At 44.4% G+C, this 16,128-nt stretch overlaps 1 protein-coding gene across 1 annotated transcript; it reads left to right on the top strand.

Moving 5' to 3' along the window:
* Nucleotides 1-11,535: 11,535 nt before the first annotated feature.
* Nucleotides 11,536-14,064, top strand: LOC142804144 (alpha-(1,3)-fucosyltransferase 7-like). Its single transcript, XM_075890747.1, has 2 exons — nucleotides 11,536-11,668; nucleotides 12,263-14,064. The coding sequence occupies exon 2, from the start codon at nucleotides 12,270-12,272 to the stop codon at nucleotides 13,608-13,610; it is 1,341 nt and encodes a 446-aa protein (XP_075746862.1). The 5' UTR covers nucleotides 11,536-11,668; nucleotides 12,263-12,269; the 3' UTR covers nucleotides 13,611-14,064.
* Nucleotides 14,065-16,128: the final 2,064 nt, after the last annotated feature.

The following is a 16,128-nucleotide window of genomic DNA, read 5'->3' as shown; positions in this document are numbered from 1 at the left end:
AGACGTAATATGTTAGAAACGGCAGCTTCAAAATCCCGTTCATCGCAGTCAAAAAGCACTAGAAAATCGTCAACAAAACGAAAAACCTTTATGACACCTATTTTTTCGAGGCGGGTAGCCAATAGTCGGTCATGGTGAGTGAAAAAAATGTCACTTGAAAGATTATTGCGCTGTGCAAATATGTTCATTCCCAATCACCAACTAGCCCAAGCATATGAATTATTAGGTTGGGTGGTTGAAAAAAAATTCTCTTTGTTATTGATAATATTGTCATTAATTATTTGGCTGTACTTTTATACTTGTCCACCGGCTAGTTGCGAGTTCAACTGCCTGGTAGAACCAAAGTGTCGTTTTTTTCTTATTTTTATACGTTTTAGAGTGACGCTATACAAGGGAGAATGAGATCTTTAACATATAGTGATTGTTAGAGCGTAAAGTTTGACCAAGTCCTGCAACTTGGATTTAAATATGGCCAAATTAGATTTGGCGTACTGCTGATCGCAAGTTGAGAAAAATTCGCTATAGAAGGCTGCTAAGTCGTGGTTCATAATCACATAGTCTATCTGTCATAAAGAGTCAGTATTTTTTCGATTTCACACTTTTTTAATCATGTTACAGGGGAACGTAGTGTGAATTGCAGTGTGATCACTGAGATGTAAGAAAGAGCAGAAAAGCCATCAGGATGTTACGTAAGCAGAAGGTCAAGAATGTTGCCTGAATGGTCATTGTGCGTGTAGGATAAGTGACAAGCCGCGATATACCGAACGTTAGGGGCGTGTGTAAGAATTCATTGATGACATTATCCGCGATTTGCTGACGGATAACTTGGACCACTCAACGGAAGTAAAATTGAATTCGCCAAAAAGAAAGATCGGGGAGTATTGGGATTCGCAATCTTTATTCTGTGTAATACGTCATGAAAATCGGGTGCAAAGAAAGTTTCAGAACTGGGTGAACGGTAACAGACGCCAATGAGCACGCGCGGAGTGGTTGCATGACTGCGAAACCACATCATTTCTAAAGGTGTTTGCACGCTTACAAGAGAACATTGAAATTTACGATTAGTGGCTATTAGTACACCGCCACCGCGAATGCTATCCTTGTCTTTGCGGAAGATATCGAACTCAGGCAGGTTGGGGAACAGCTCAGCATCTGAGACCAAAGGATCAAGCCAAGTTTCAGTGATTAGTACGACGTTACTCGAAGAGGACGAAACAAGGCTGCTTATGACGTCACGTTTCAGTTGATGATTGATTGATATGTGGGGTTTAGCGTCTCAAAACCGCCATATGATTATGAGAGACGCCGTAGTGGAGGGCTCCGGAAATTTCGACCACCTGGGGTTCCTTAACGTGCACCCAAATCTGAGCACACGGGCCTACAACACTACCGCTTCCATCGGAAATGCAGCTGCCGCCGCCGGGATTCGATCCCGCAACCTGCGGGTCAGCAGCTGAGTACCTTAGCCACTAGACCACCGCGGCGGGGCGTCACGTTTCAGTATGAGACTACGCATATTACTGCAGAGAATTCATACATCATGCTTCAGAAGCTCAACTACATAGCCGACTTTCTGTGCTAATTGCTAACCTTTACGCTCAACAACAGCCTGAGTAGGATGATCAAATACGCAGGTTTTGTTACCATAGATAAGTTTATCATAGCGCAGTTTGATGGGCATGTTTTTAGCCTCACCAAATTCAACCAAGCATCTACGGGCCAAGCGCTTGTGTGCAGGAGAATATTTACTTATACCACAGACTGAGCATTTCAGTTGGCCGCTTCTATAGAAAGAACGTGGTCTTTGTCCTTGGAATGATTGCTCACTTCTTTCCGTGTTTAGAAACGCCAAGCCTGTGAGATCTTTCGATGTTGCGTGTTTGAATAGTGGTACCAAAATTTTTTTTTCATAATGCTGGATAACCAATTCCTCTGAATCGCGCCATTTCTTCGGTTTGTTTGTCTTTGAGGCCATAGGATCCAAGGTTGCATCGGCGAGATCTACATTCCATATCTTCAACGTGAGCAGTCACCTGAGACACCTGAGCACTCCAGTTGGTAACCTAAAAGGAGGGCGCAATGTCAGCCCCGTACGTTGACGTGATAGGGAGAGCGCGCTGTGACTCCTGAGGAGAGAGGGTGCAAAGTCAGCCCTATACTTCGGCGTAACAGGAAAGCAGCTAGGCGCTGCCACGAACCCTCGCCCCACAGCACAGCGCACGTCTATGCTTATCGCAATGTTCGGATCCCCTCATCAGTTTGTGAATGGTACCCTTCAAGCTTTACTTCAAAAAGGCCTTGTAAAACTTTTCTCAATTCTCATTTGATTCCCTCAGCCTCGGTGCTTGTTTCCTCATGAATCTATTGCAGCAAAAATATTCGGAAATCGTCACGTACGAGCGGAGATACGGTGATTCATCGCATGCTTAAAGCGCTTCGCCTTTGGTCCCTTCAAACGCACTCAAGGGCTGATCTAGCCCCTCAATTTGGGGCTCGAATAAGGACCCCTCACTTAAGGGGAGGTGACTAAAAACCGGAAAAGGAGAGAGAAAAGGCCGTGACTATTGTTTTTGGTAGCTACTGTCATCACAAGAACCGCATCGCAGCCTTCATGATGTTAATTTTTGCTGGCAGTGGTCCTACTGATTAGTCGTAATCATTGATAGTAGGTGGATGACAGGCACTGAAAGGATGGGGCGGGTGTGTGCTGACACAGGCGTTGGAGGGGGGGGGGGGACCGCCCTTACCACTGCGCTACTTCTGAAACCGTCCGTGAAGGAACTGAAAGCGTTAACGAGGGGGGAGGCGATGTCAACAAGCTAGAAGGTAAGAAAAGAACCGGTTTTACTACTTAAAAATGCGTTATCTGTGCACATGCGCCGACGCTGCATCAGTAAGTAGGACTTGCGTAGCGCACCATGTCTCCTCCACACCTACGTGTCCCAAGTCCCCTCTACACCTTCTTTTAAGCGCGTTTGCACGCCAGCAGCATGCCACAGCGCCCTTAGTAACACTGTACTAAGGTGTATACATATGTCGACATGAAACGGCATCAAGAGCCTTAAAATAGAAAAAAAGAAGCTGGTTCGTATGGATTCACGCTTAGCGATTAGATGTATGGGCACCAGTACAAACAATTCACAATTGTGTACAGACATTATTCCTTAATGACGCCTAACCAGTAATTATTTTTAATGCAATAAATAACCATAAATAACCGTGGTTCCGTATCGTGTTGGAACCATTATCGCGATCTCCTAAGCGGCTTGCCTTAATTTTCAGAGACAAAACAAACAGGAAAGCGTGTCTAGCGTGTTTCCACCATTAGTAAGCCCTCCCTCCCCCCGTTTTCAAGAACTCATTTGCACTATGAAACAGTCAGAAACTATCAGCACTAGCTGCTACAGTGGCATACACAGCTTCGAATGTCAGTGCTTCTTTTCGACGAGCATAGCTTAAAAGGTGCCTGTACAGCCACTGAATATACGAAAAACTTCATTTTCTCCAGTCGTTTCCCGTCGTTGCAGCACGATTCGTGACGTCAGCAGCTCTTTCACTTGACGTCAGAATGAAATCAGTTCTCGATTGCTCGATATGCAAGACTGCACCTCAACGCAGCCATCTAACCCGCTAATCTTTGCGATGCAGGTTAGTAAATCCTACGCGCTGTTTGCAAAAAAAAAAAATAGCAATTACGTGTTACCGAGCCCACGGTGCTGTCTCGCCATTGCCGCCGAATGTGTTTCCGTTATTAAATCCTTGTTGATGTTGTCAGGAGATGTGGAAACTAACCCTGGCCCTGGCGGAAACTATGCCTTGTTGACAGAACTTCATAAAATAGTCGCAGGCCAATCCAAAGTAATTACCGAAGTACAGAGCGTCAAATCTGAACTAAACACTACTGATAGAACATTAACGGATTTATGCAAACGGATGACCGACCTAGAAGCACACTACCAGGTCCTTACTCCTATCCGAAACGACCTCTAAAAGATGCGGGCAGTCACAAGCAGCATGTCTCGCAAGATCGAGGAGTTAGAAGACCACCTAGACGACGCGCAAAATCGATCACGTCGAAATAACCTCATCTTTTATGGCATCTCCGACCCTACTGACAGCGAGACAAGGAACAATTCCAAAAAAATAATTATCGATTTCTGCCATAATAATCTAGAAATAACCGTAGGACCTCATGACTTCGAAAAAGCTCATCGCCTTGGTCGTCATTCGTTCGGTAGAAATCGTCCAATAATCGTAAAATTCGCATGTTACAAAACAAAGGATTCCATCCTATCAAATGGCCGGAAATTAAGAAATACTAACTTTAGCATTGGAGAGGACTTTTTGCTCTCCGTTCGACACGCGCGAAAACAATTGATAGCATTTGCCAAGGCTAAATCTGCTAAGTTCTCTTTGCGGTATAAAACCCTGCACATCAATCAGAAACGTTATATTTTTGATAAATTGTCTAGCACAGTTAAAGAAATCGCATAGCAGTCGTCCTGGCACCATGTACCTACAAACCGACAACGCCCGGCAATTGCCAAACCACTCTCATTTTCCGTGATATTTACTAACATCTGCAGTTTTCTTCCAAAGCGCGAACTCTTATCGAACATTGTTTTGTCATCCAGAAGCAATATACTGGTACTAGCTGAAACTTGGCTCAACGATAACGTTTCGGACGCTGAAATCCTGACTGACTTACCCGAATTCCGCGTGTATCGTAGCGACTGAAAGTGTACTCGAGGGGTTGGTGTTCTGGTCGCAATTCACCAAAGTATATTATGTTCCGTCGTACACGTCACATCCGACATTGAATCATTATGGCTAATTTGTCACGCTCCTCTCCTAATAGTACTTCTTGGCGTTTGTTATAGGCCACCGCATACAAATCCAGACTTCTGTAGGCACCTAAACAAAAGCCTAAGGCAACTTGTTGCCACTTACCCCAATGCTCGCATCCTTCTCTTTGGTGACTTCAATTACCCGAACATCGAATGGCATAACCTAGGCATGTCTTCATTATTATGTCATGCAGAGGCTAAAAACTTCATTGACGTATGTTTAAATTTTAACCAGAGTCAGTCTCGAAACCAACACGCGGTACGCAAGAAAGAGCAAACATCCTAGACCTAATACTAACTAACAGTCCTGAGAACCTTTCATCTATCAGTTATCTCCCAGAAATCAGCGACCATAAAGTCATACATGCCCTATTTTCATTCAGTTCTGCTCCAAAATACACATCCGCAAAAACAATATGTCTTTGCGACCGGGGAAACTACGATACAATAACTGAAGACCTTAACACCTTTTTTTCTGAGTACAAATCAGTGTTTCCCACTCGCACAGTACATGAAAACTGGTCAATATTCAAAAATAAATTAAGTGTCGTCACTAATATGTTCATTCCGAGGGTTACTTTTCATACTAATCACAATAAGCCATGTTTTTCTGTACGTTTAAAACGGCTGGAAAATAAAAAGAAACGGCTCTTCCGTTCGGCCAAACGCCGTGACACGCGGAGTGACTGGGATAAATACTTCGAAGTTGAAAAATCATATCTAGTTGAGATCCGGAACGCCAAGCATACATTTTATCACGATGACTTACGAAAGCTACTAACCAGCCACCCCAGGAAATTTTGGCAACTTTTAAATCCAAAGCAGACTCATGACATCACACAGACTAACGACGCGCATGAACCAGTGATAGACCATGAATGTGGGGAAATATTTAACACCGCATTCGCATCTGTCTTTACTCAAGAACTTGACGCACCTTCACAGTCACTATCAGTTAACATCGAAGCATTCATGCCAACTATCTCGTTTTTAGAAGAAGGCATTGTGTCCGTAATGGATAACATGAAGCTTTCATCATCAGCCGGTATAGACTCAAGTAATTCTAAGTTACTGAAGAATAGTAAATCAATTTATGCCGCCTATTTTTCTGTGATTTTTTCACAGTCACTCGCCTCAGGAATCGTTCCAGATGACTGGAAAACGGGGAAGGTTGTTCCAGTGTACGAATCAGGTAACAGAGACTCACCCTTGAACTACCACCCCATTTCATTAACTAGTGTACCCTGTAAAATCATGAAACACATCATTTACTCTCAAATCGCATGTTTCTTGGACTCATGTAATTTTTTTCATCGATCACAACACGGATTTCGTAAAGGTCACTCCTGCGAAACATAATTAACGCTCTTTCTTCACTACTTGCACACTAACCTAGACCGTAACATGCAGACTGATGTGATTTTTCTAGACTATGCGAAAGCGTTCGATAAAGTTCCACACCGCCGCCTTTTGCTAAAACTTTCACATCTGCACCCAGACCCTAACACTCTTCGTTTGATTGAACAGTTTTTCACTACCCGTTCTCAGTCAGTCTTTGTTAATGACCACCTATCTAAATCTCTCCCAGTCACATCAGGCGTTCCCCAAGGATCTGTCCTTGGTCCCCTTCTTTTTCTAATATATATTAACGACTTGCTCGACCATGTATCCTGCAGCATTCGCATGTTCGCGGACGACTGTGGCATTTATCACACTATCAGTAACCAGCATGATCACCTGTATCTCCAAACCAGTCTTAACAACGTGCTTAATTGGTGTAACACATGGTTAATGACACTTAATCTTTCTAAATGTAAACTTGTGTCTTTTTCTCGTTGCCACAGCCCATATCGCTCCAGCATTCTATCGTTAACAACGCAATTGAATCAGTACCATCTTATAAATATCTTGGAATAACCTTGTCTTATGATTTATCATGGCGTACCCACATCGCTAATGTAGTTTCAGCTCTAATAAAGCACTTGGTTTTCTCAAACGCCATCTCCGCCTAGCCCCCCTACATGTGAAATTACTTGCGTACAAATCTTTAATCAGACCGAAATTAGAATATGCATCTGCCATATGGAGCCCACATCAAGCGTATTTAATCAAAGCATTAGAAGCGGTATAAAACCGTGCTGCCTTATTCATTCACTCATCTTACTCATACAATATCAGTAGTTCATCTTTGAAAGCGAAATCTGGACTGCCACCCCTTTCTTTGCGCCGCCGCACTGCAACTCTCATGCTTTATCACAAATCATTTCATTCTTCCCTCAATCATCCACCTTATATAGTAGCCCCAGCACGCATATCTCATCGAACCAGTCATCCATTTCAGGTTTCCCGCCCATCTTCGCGCACCACTGCTTTTTCTGCCTCGTTCTTTTTTCGAGCAGCCACGGACTGGAACGACCACCCCCGGGACATCGCCAACATCGCCTCATCATCTGCCTTTCAAGACCGTATTATTGATCATCTTCAATGCTTAAACAACTCCTACTGCTTATTGTTAACCTAAATAAAACCCCACCCCTTATGTAATGCCCCTCCTTGAAAGGGGGGCCTTTAAGGTAATAAACTGAATTGAACTGAACCTATCTGCTGTGAATTGTTTCGCACTTTGCTTTACGATGCAGTGGCAAGCCCATGCTACATTTTCTCGCATGACTATTGTGCGCGATAAACTGATTTTCGTTTTTCGCGTTTGCGACTGCGCAAGCACAGATAAAATAGCAGCGTGTAGTCGAAAAGCGCGAAATACCAATGGGCTCACCGCTTGATTCCACGTGTTTTATAAATGACTGACAAGGAGGAGATAGCATTTGTATAAAGGGTATTGAAAGCGAGAAAGAAACTACTGCCTCGCCTTTAAACTCGGATCGAGGTTAGGGGCCCTTTAACACCCCCCCCCCCCCCCCCCCCGGCCCAGCTTTTTGTGTATTACAATGTACTGCAGCCAAGCTTAGGCCGCTAAGCGAGGGGATTTGGTTGCACACAGTTGGAAGTCGAGATAAGCACAAACATTCGAACTCGTGTAGGAATAAGGGACCCGTACTAGGCTTATAAATTTACGCAATAGACCTCTAACGGGGTACGTCACAGCGCGACGTCATCGGCGCACATGCATCACGGTTGGCGAAATTTCGAAAGTGTGAGATGTTTATTGTAGCGTGTATAGTGTGCGTTCAAAGGCATCGACAATATCGATTCACCTCTACGGACGGTGAAATTGAGAATCATTGTGTGTGGCGTGTATTGTGGGAACAACGATCTATCTCGTTTGAGAAAACAATGGGCACTCGTTGCGGGACGGTAGCACTAACCGACTAGCTGTCGACGGAACTTCACAATTCGACATTTTAGTCAATGTAAAAATGCACTCGATGCGATTATCTGCGGGTATGGATATCTCAGCGATTGTTCTGCGTGCAGAAAAAAAGTGCAGGATCTCTGGGCTGAAAGATCCGAACACGCATGAGCTTTTAGCATGTTTTCACATCGCCTAAGCTGCCGGTATGGTGTGTCATGGCGAATAGGCAAACCCAATAAAGGTGTAACATATTATCGGATACCTCAATAGAACTATGCTTAATAAAAATGCCTTAACGTAAACAGTGCAAACCCTTGTTTCTCATATACTTGCTATCATACGGCTCGATATTTATTAAGTAACAATGCGCATTACAATATATATACCAGCTTTAAAGCGCAAAGTATGTATGCGAACACGATGTAGGCATCAGATGAGGTGAAGAAACTGCGTAAGAGATCATCTACGTAATTAGTTAAGGTATTGGGCTTAAAACCCCATAATCTTTCAGGGAGAGGTTATGAGAGATGCCTTAGGGTTGAATTTCACTTTATTTTCACGGGTATTTGTTAACCTCAGCCTAATGCTCAGCAAAATATGTTTCTGCTTTTTTTTTATTCATATGAGATGGGAACTTTTCGTATAGTGAGTGAGAATCTTTCCCGTTACCTCACACACAGCAGCTCAACACCATGCTGCCGCCAATGTTGTACCTCGTTTAAAACTGCAGTGCCCATGTCACGACGGCAATGAACTACGTTCACATCCATGTCATGCAAATATTTCTCAACCCGCCAGTCAGTGTGAACATGCACACCATATTCGCTTTCGAAGGGGATAAGATTTTTTTTTTTTGTGGGTTCCAACTACGACGAGGAAATCACCACATGCTAATCGAACAGAATTGTGCATTATAGTCAGTGACCCTTTCTTATAAAAACTGCGGCTTTAGAAAGTAACTATTCACAGCATTGTGTGTCGAAAGAGTGTCGACACGCGGAGCGCTGCTATGCAGAAAGATTTAAGGAAAAGATCCTTCCTGCAGGCTTCTTGCCAACGAGTACATGAGCTCCGAGGAAAAGATGGGGGGAGCGAGGGGGTTCTCACAGAGACTTCACAATGTTTGCAAACAGGAAGAGGTCTATAGACCCATTCCATGTTTGTAAACACATGTAGGCCGATTTCGACAATATGGTTAAAATTATAGCGACGTCCGCACGTAACTTCCGCCATAAGCGCTGAGGACTGCGATGTGCGCCAACAAAACGACCTTGTGAGACGCCATAAGCGTTGTCAAAGCCATAAGCGCTGAGGGCTGCGATGTGCGCCAACAAACAAAACTAAGTTAAGAGACGCGACTCACATCCAACCGCGACGCAGTGCGTCGGTATATCGTTTTGTTCAGAAAAAAAATTGTCACAACCGTTAATAACACTCAACAGAACATTTTCTTCTTAGACATATTCTAACGATGATGACAAAACAGACGTCATTTACATGAACATGGATATGAGATGACGTTAAAAGAACATAAACATTCGAGGGTTCACACAAACACAACCACAAAAAATATTTCAAGGTAGACAAGAGACACAAATAAAACATGAATATGTACATTTCGCATATTTACATGTTGGCATGCCATTTCTGCTGGCGAATCGACACATCAGCCTGCCAATACCAGGCCGGCCGAAAGACAAGTTTCACTCGTCCGTCACAGACTGACACAAAAGAACAAGACCAGTGCCGAATAAATTCCTCTTCACCGAAGAACTCAAGACATGTGTATTTATGTTGTAGTTCAAGGAAGTATGTCTAGATATGTGCAATTGTTGCATGCTTCGTAGCCTCCAAGAAAGAAACGTCGCAATCTATCGCCTGCCACTGCCACGGTGGCAGGCATACTATACGAGAGCAATCAAACGGTGTTGGAGTGGCACACCGGTTTCCTTCGCTAGGCCCCTCACACGGAGTGAGTAGGGCAGTCTCATAAAAGGCCGTTTTAGGGGCGAAGCTTCTTATAGCGACACCCGTTCATTCCTCGTAGCCGTTGTAGTATGTAACAACTATAACATTTTGACTTCCAAGGTGGTGCCAGTGAGAGATTTCTTCTGTGCATTGTTGAACAATGAAAAATAGTGCTCAATGTACATGCCAATGGCTGCTAATGGGGAATGAGAGACAGGAGCATTCGGCTTTTAGTTAACGCGCACGCTGCAATCCCCATTACCAGCCATTGGCATGTACATTGAGTACTATCTGACAAGAAAGGGTTGCTACGTTATACTCGCTGGGTGTAACCTCCTTTATTTTTAGAGAGGTTTAGCGAGCATTGAGCCACAGTGCCATGAATACAATGAACTAGTATATAAATGAATGAACCTGAGGTGGTTAAAGGTGGAAAGTAGATACAAAGCGCAAGCCGTAAGAAAGTAAAAGCCGAATTCTCCGGTCTCTCATTTCCCATTAGCAGCCATTGGCATGTACATTGAGCACTATCTGACAGGAAAAGGTTGCTACGTTATACTCGCTGAGCGTAACCTCCTTGGTTTTAGAAAGGTTCAGCGAGCGTTGGGCCGCAGTGCCATGAATTAGTATATACCACGAACTCGAGGTGGTTAAAGGTGGGAAGTGGACCCGAAGCGCAAGCCGTAAGAAAGTGTGCGTGTGCCACCTCTCGTTTAGTCCTTGGAATGTCCGCTGGATGGCGGTGCTTCTATATGGGGAATATATGATGAAAAGATGCGAGATGATGGTACTTGTAGTGTTGAATAGATGGAAGAATGGACACACAGACAGATGCATGGTGGACGCATGAATGGACGCAGGGGCGGATGCATGGACCAACGCAGGGACGGACGCACGAATAGACGCACGCACGGACGGACAGGCAGATGGACGCATGGACGGACGGAAGCAAGAACGAATGGATGGACGAGTGCTTCGCCCCACTTTCCATCTTCACTCCGTAGATATGATGCCAATTTTTTTTTTTCTCGTTGCTTGACTGAGAACATCACATGCACCATTGAAAACCCAGCAGAAACTGCAGTAGGCAGGGTGTCTTTTGCCTACCAAGACAGCGCCACCGCATTTTCGTGACGTAAGTCCGGTGGAAGTTTTCTGTTGAGAGCGTAGTAACGTCCTCGATTTTTTCGCCACCCTTTGGCGTTGGCTGGTACTTAAGACTTTCTGGAGCCTGACGGCCTCGGAAAGTCTTATTAGTACCCACGCGCCTATTGATTCATTTCTTCATCAAAGCCGTCAAAACATGTTTCTTATTCATGCTTTTGGTACTATATACGAGCGATAAATCTGAGTGCATATGAAGAGTGGGGATCATGATCACACACCCGAATGTACTTTTTTTTTACATATTGAAGCGTGCGCTCGCATCAAGGCAAACTAAATGCGATAACAATTTTGTGAACAATCACGTCACCAACGCCTTTTATGTGTCGCCGAACAGAGCTGGCCGTTCAGTATACAGAAGCTGGCACCAGCATCGGTACGTAGCGTTTTGGACGGTCTGATAGCGCTTAAAAGCGCAGTTATCCTATGGTCGGTGAGCTTAGTCCCAAAGAAACTCGCATTCACTGCTACGTCGCAGAAGTTATGAAGGAGGGCATGGAGGTGCAGTAAACGCCCCGACATCAACCCTTCTGGTCATCGCCTTTTCTGCCAACGGCGTTTCTTTCGGTATGCTAGATCATTTGGCAGTTTAAAACTTGTTTAGCTTGATATTGCACGTCCGCTCAAAACCCTCGCAATTTCATCACATCCCTCATTTTATGTGGGTCACTGACAGCTCGCGCCTTCTGGGACAATATCGCTCTGCGCCAAGCAAAGCAGACGCTTAGCTTCAACACCAATAATGTAAGTTATGTATGCCCGTATAACCGCACTCAAACAGCGCTACCTTGTTTGTTTCACCGCTTGGGCAACGTACCGTGCACTGCGTGACTGTTTAAATTTTTGCTTGCCAATTTTTTTCTATCATTCATTACGAGCTGTGGTTAATCGGACTTAATGTTTTTATTGAAAATTATCTGTTGTTTCATGCTGCTGTGACACACATTTATTTGAAATGTACGTTTTGCAGTATCTTCATGGCTGAAGCAGCGCGCCAAGGTAACGCCTCCGAGCCACGGCTGTGGGCTGCATACCGACGCCTGTGTAACGCAACGGTTTTCTACGGGGCTCTAGCAGTATTTGTTGTCGCAGCGGCTTTGTGTACCTACTCCTTCATCCTAAGCCAAACGTCTTCGTTGCCACCAATAAAGAAAATGTCACCATGGATTGAATGGAAAAATCGACACCATGGTGACACGCCAATCCCCCGCATCCTGATTTGGACCGGCTCACTTTCCGAAACTGCCGATGCTTCTGGCGTAGAAATGTCGGCACAAAACATCACGTGCAACTTCACCGATGCTCACGACGACAGCCGCAGTTCCCCCCTGGTACCATGCTATGTGACTCACGACCACAGTCTCCTTATGGAAAGTGACGCCATTGTTTTTCATTCCGACCTCATCAACGCCAGCCACCTGCCCAGAAAACGTGCATCAAACCAATTGTGGGTGTTCTGGGCACGCACGCACCCAGCAGTACCGGCACAAGCCACTTCGCGCGTCGAAAGGACCGGGATGCCCTCGTCGCTGTCCATCCCGCTGTCGCAGCTCTTTAACTGGACCATGGCCCATCGTGAAGATGCCGGGGTTCGCATTGTCCACAAAAGCTTTGTCCCTGGATCCCCGGCAGCTGCTGATATGCCATCATCAATCTTCAATCAGAGTCGGCGGTCAGCAATGAAAAAAAGACTGGACGCCGCCTGGATCGCTTCGACCTGCGAACTAGAAAAACTGAAGGAAGAGCTACAAAGTAGGCGTCGTGATAACGATCTTGTGAACGATTTCGGTGATGTGCATGACCTCGATGGCATGACACAAACAGTTCTGCAGGTGCTACCAGACTGTGGGTCCAGTCAGTGCAAGTCTCCCACCGACTGCATCGCGCAAATCGCTAAAAAATTCAAGTTCCTTGTAGTGGCATCGACGCCAGCCTGTTTTGACAGTGTTGACGAACTCGTTTACGAAGCGTTCAAGCACGACATCATTCCCGTCGTGCTTGCGTCACCAAACATCACGCCCATTTTCCCGCCCAAATCTGTGATCAGCACAACAGACAAGCCTGGCCATTTGCAAGCGGTCCTGCGAGCACTGCTTAACGATGCCGAAATGTACGAGTCCTACTTCAATTGGAAACAGAAGTTCCGTGTCGTCACGCTGGAGCACGAGCTGTGCCCGTTGTGCCAAGCTATTCAGGAGCAGCCCGCGCTGCAGGCCTCGCCTTCACTTGACTACCGGGAGTGGTGGGAGCGTCGCATCAGATGCCGTGCCGAACCGTTGTTTGATGTGCGCACTTTCCGAAAAGACTCTTTGCCTTAGCGCAGTAATTCACCCACTGCGGCGTGCATGTGCCTTCGATGCAATTACACGTAAAGTATGATACACGTCTTGTTAAAATTCAACTTCGAGTTTTACAACAGACATTGTGCAACTGTGGTTTTGGGCACTGCATCTAACTGTACTCACTTCGTGCTCTGTGTTCTTCTATGCTGCCGAATAAATCGTTCTCCTGGCAAATTTTAGCAGTTAATCTGACTTAGCTGATCAGCCAAAGCACATTTTAAAATCGGACAACGAACTTAATATGCCTAATAGTTAAAAAGAGCATGGAAGCCACCAAGACAACTTTTTTATACAGATGAATGACATGCGCTGCACAGTTCTAGGGGCGATGCAGTTGTTCATTCTTGTCTCTTTGTAGTACAATCGTACAAATATGTACTTTTCACTTGGATTACACCAGCCTTAATAAAGATTCGGCAGATCCCACGTACCTTCAGAATCAATGTTATGTGAAGCGGGTGCATGCAATGAGACTGTGCTGTTTCATTTTGGGTCCTTCATCGAAACGTTGCGAGTATGTGCTCTAAAGATGTGTACAAATACATGCACAGGCTTACCTCACACAACCGCATATGTTTTGCATAACCAGTTGTTTACAATTGCGTAACGATGCCAACGGCAACATGGATAATAACAAGAAGCGGTTGGCAGATACTAAGCGCTGCTGCTCGCGAGGATCACAGGCTTGGGGGCGGCAACATAAAAAAAAAGCATAAGCGGATGACACGTGACTGCAATTGACGTTAACACGACGTAACGGTTGTATCGCAGGAGTATACATATGTAATGTTTATAAAATTTGAAAGTCGGCACTGCAACTACAATGGCAGTTTCGTGAACAGTAGGGTCTATTTGAAAAGAGTTCCGGGCGCTAGTGTTTCTGTGTAGTGGAATACTTCATTGCCAAGCAGAACGCTTTGGCTCGACTTTTTCTTAGACTTTTTTTTTTGCGTTCATCGGGCCAACGCTGCCATTGTGAGCGTTTTCTTAATGCTCGCACGGTAAATTACCCACGTCTGTTCTCGCCGTCCTTGGGTCTTGGGTACATATAAACTGTCTATCATCTGTGGCATATACCACCCCCTCCCCGTGGGCATGTAGAACAAGTCTGGCGGGAAGAGTTAGACGACGTGCGCGATGGGATTGCGACGTTATTTATGTCATGACGAGCGAGTCATATTCGCCCAACCATCCTACCCTCTCATATAATTTTGGCTTACTCCAATTAAAGGGGGTGATCCCGAGAGCACCCAGGCGTAGATAGATAGATAGATAGATAGATAGATAGATAGATAGATAGATAGATAGATAGATAGATAGATAGATAGATAGATAGATAGATAGATAGATAGATAGATAGATAGATAGATAGATAGATAGATAGATAGATAGATAGATAGATAGATAGATAGATAGATAGATAGATAGATAGATTTAAAGTTACTGCAGTACGGGAAGATTAATAAATATATGAACAAACACATCTTTTTAGCGCGCGCGTGCGCTAAAAAGTGTGCGCATGCGTGCGTGTTGAAGTTTAAAGCTTGACGGAAGCCCGTATGGTCGGGATGATACATGGTTAAAGGTAAAAAACCCGGAGGCACTGCGTCGACTAAAGTAAAAGTTTAAATTTTTTCTGTGTGTTTTTTTAACTTTGACTTTAGCCGGCACAGTACGTCCGTGTTTTACCATGCGTGCGTGTTGTAAATATCTAATGTTCATAAAATTAATAGCGATCACTGCATCCTGCATTGATGATTCACAAACATTTGATGCTTCACAAGCCTCTAAACAAACCTACATAAGTAACTGTAAAATTTCAAGGAAATCGCATAGCACACGTTAGGGAACAAAAATTTCTTGGCGTGTGGTTTCAGGAGGAATTGAACTGGAACACTCATATGAATCATCTAATAACCGCATTAGCACGATTAGTTGGTTGTTTCTTTAGAACAATGCACTCAATTGCACTAGAGTTAAAAAAGTGCGTACTATGTGCTTTTTCATTACAAAGTGACTTATGGCATGCTAGTCTGGGGAACAACATCGCAAGTAAATTGCGAAAATCTAATAACTATGCAAATGACAATACTGCCCTATTTGGAAAAAATACAGAGGGAACGTTCAAGACTTGCGAATTGCTCCGTGGTTCATCAAACATCTCATGCTCAAGGTGGATCAAGTATATCACGTTATATTGCTGCAGTTAATTAAAAAGAAGAAGCTATACGAGGAATGTTGTGCCGAGAGATGGAATGGAATGAAAAAAACCTCATTTTTGTGCTGAGAGATTATACTACCATTTGCGATAATAATGAAAGCGAGCGCCCAGAACAAGAACCAGTTATTAAAAACAAAGTGTTGTGCACCAAATACCTCATGTGATAATTGCCCTGGCAAATCAATTGAACATTAAGGCTAGCTGAACAGCCTTTAAAAAATAAGGAACTCGTTACTAAGCACTGGTACACATTAACAAAACTAATAATCGAAG

The sequence above is a fragment of the Rhipicephalus microplus genome, chromosome 3 (genome assembly GCF_043290135.1).
Source record: "Rhipicephalus microplus isolate Deutch F79 chromosome 3, USDA_Rmic, whole genome shotgun sequence".
Classification (NCBI taxonomy): Eukaryota; Metazoa; Arthropoda; class Arachnida; order Ixodida; family Ixodidae; genus Rhipicephalus; species Rhipicephalus microplus.
Note: the sequence above shows the minus strand (reverse complement) of the source record. Positions and strands in the feature narration are given on the sequence as shown.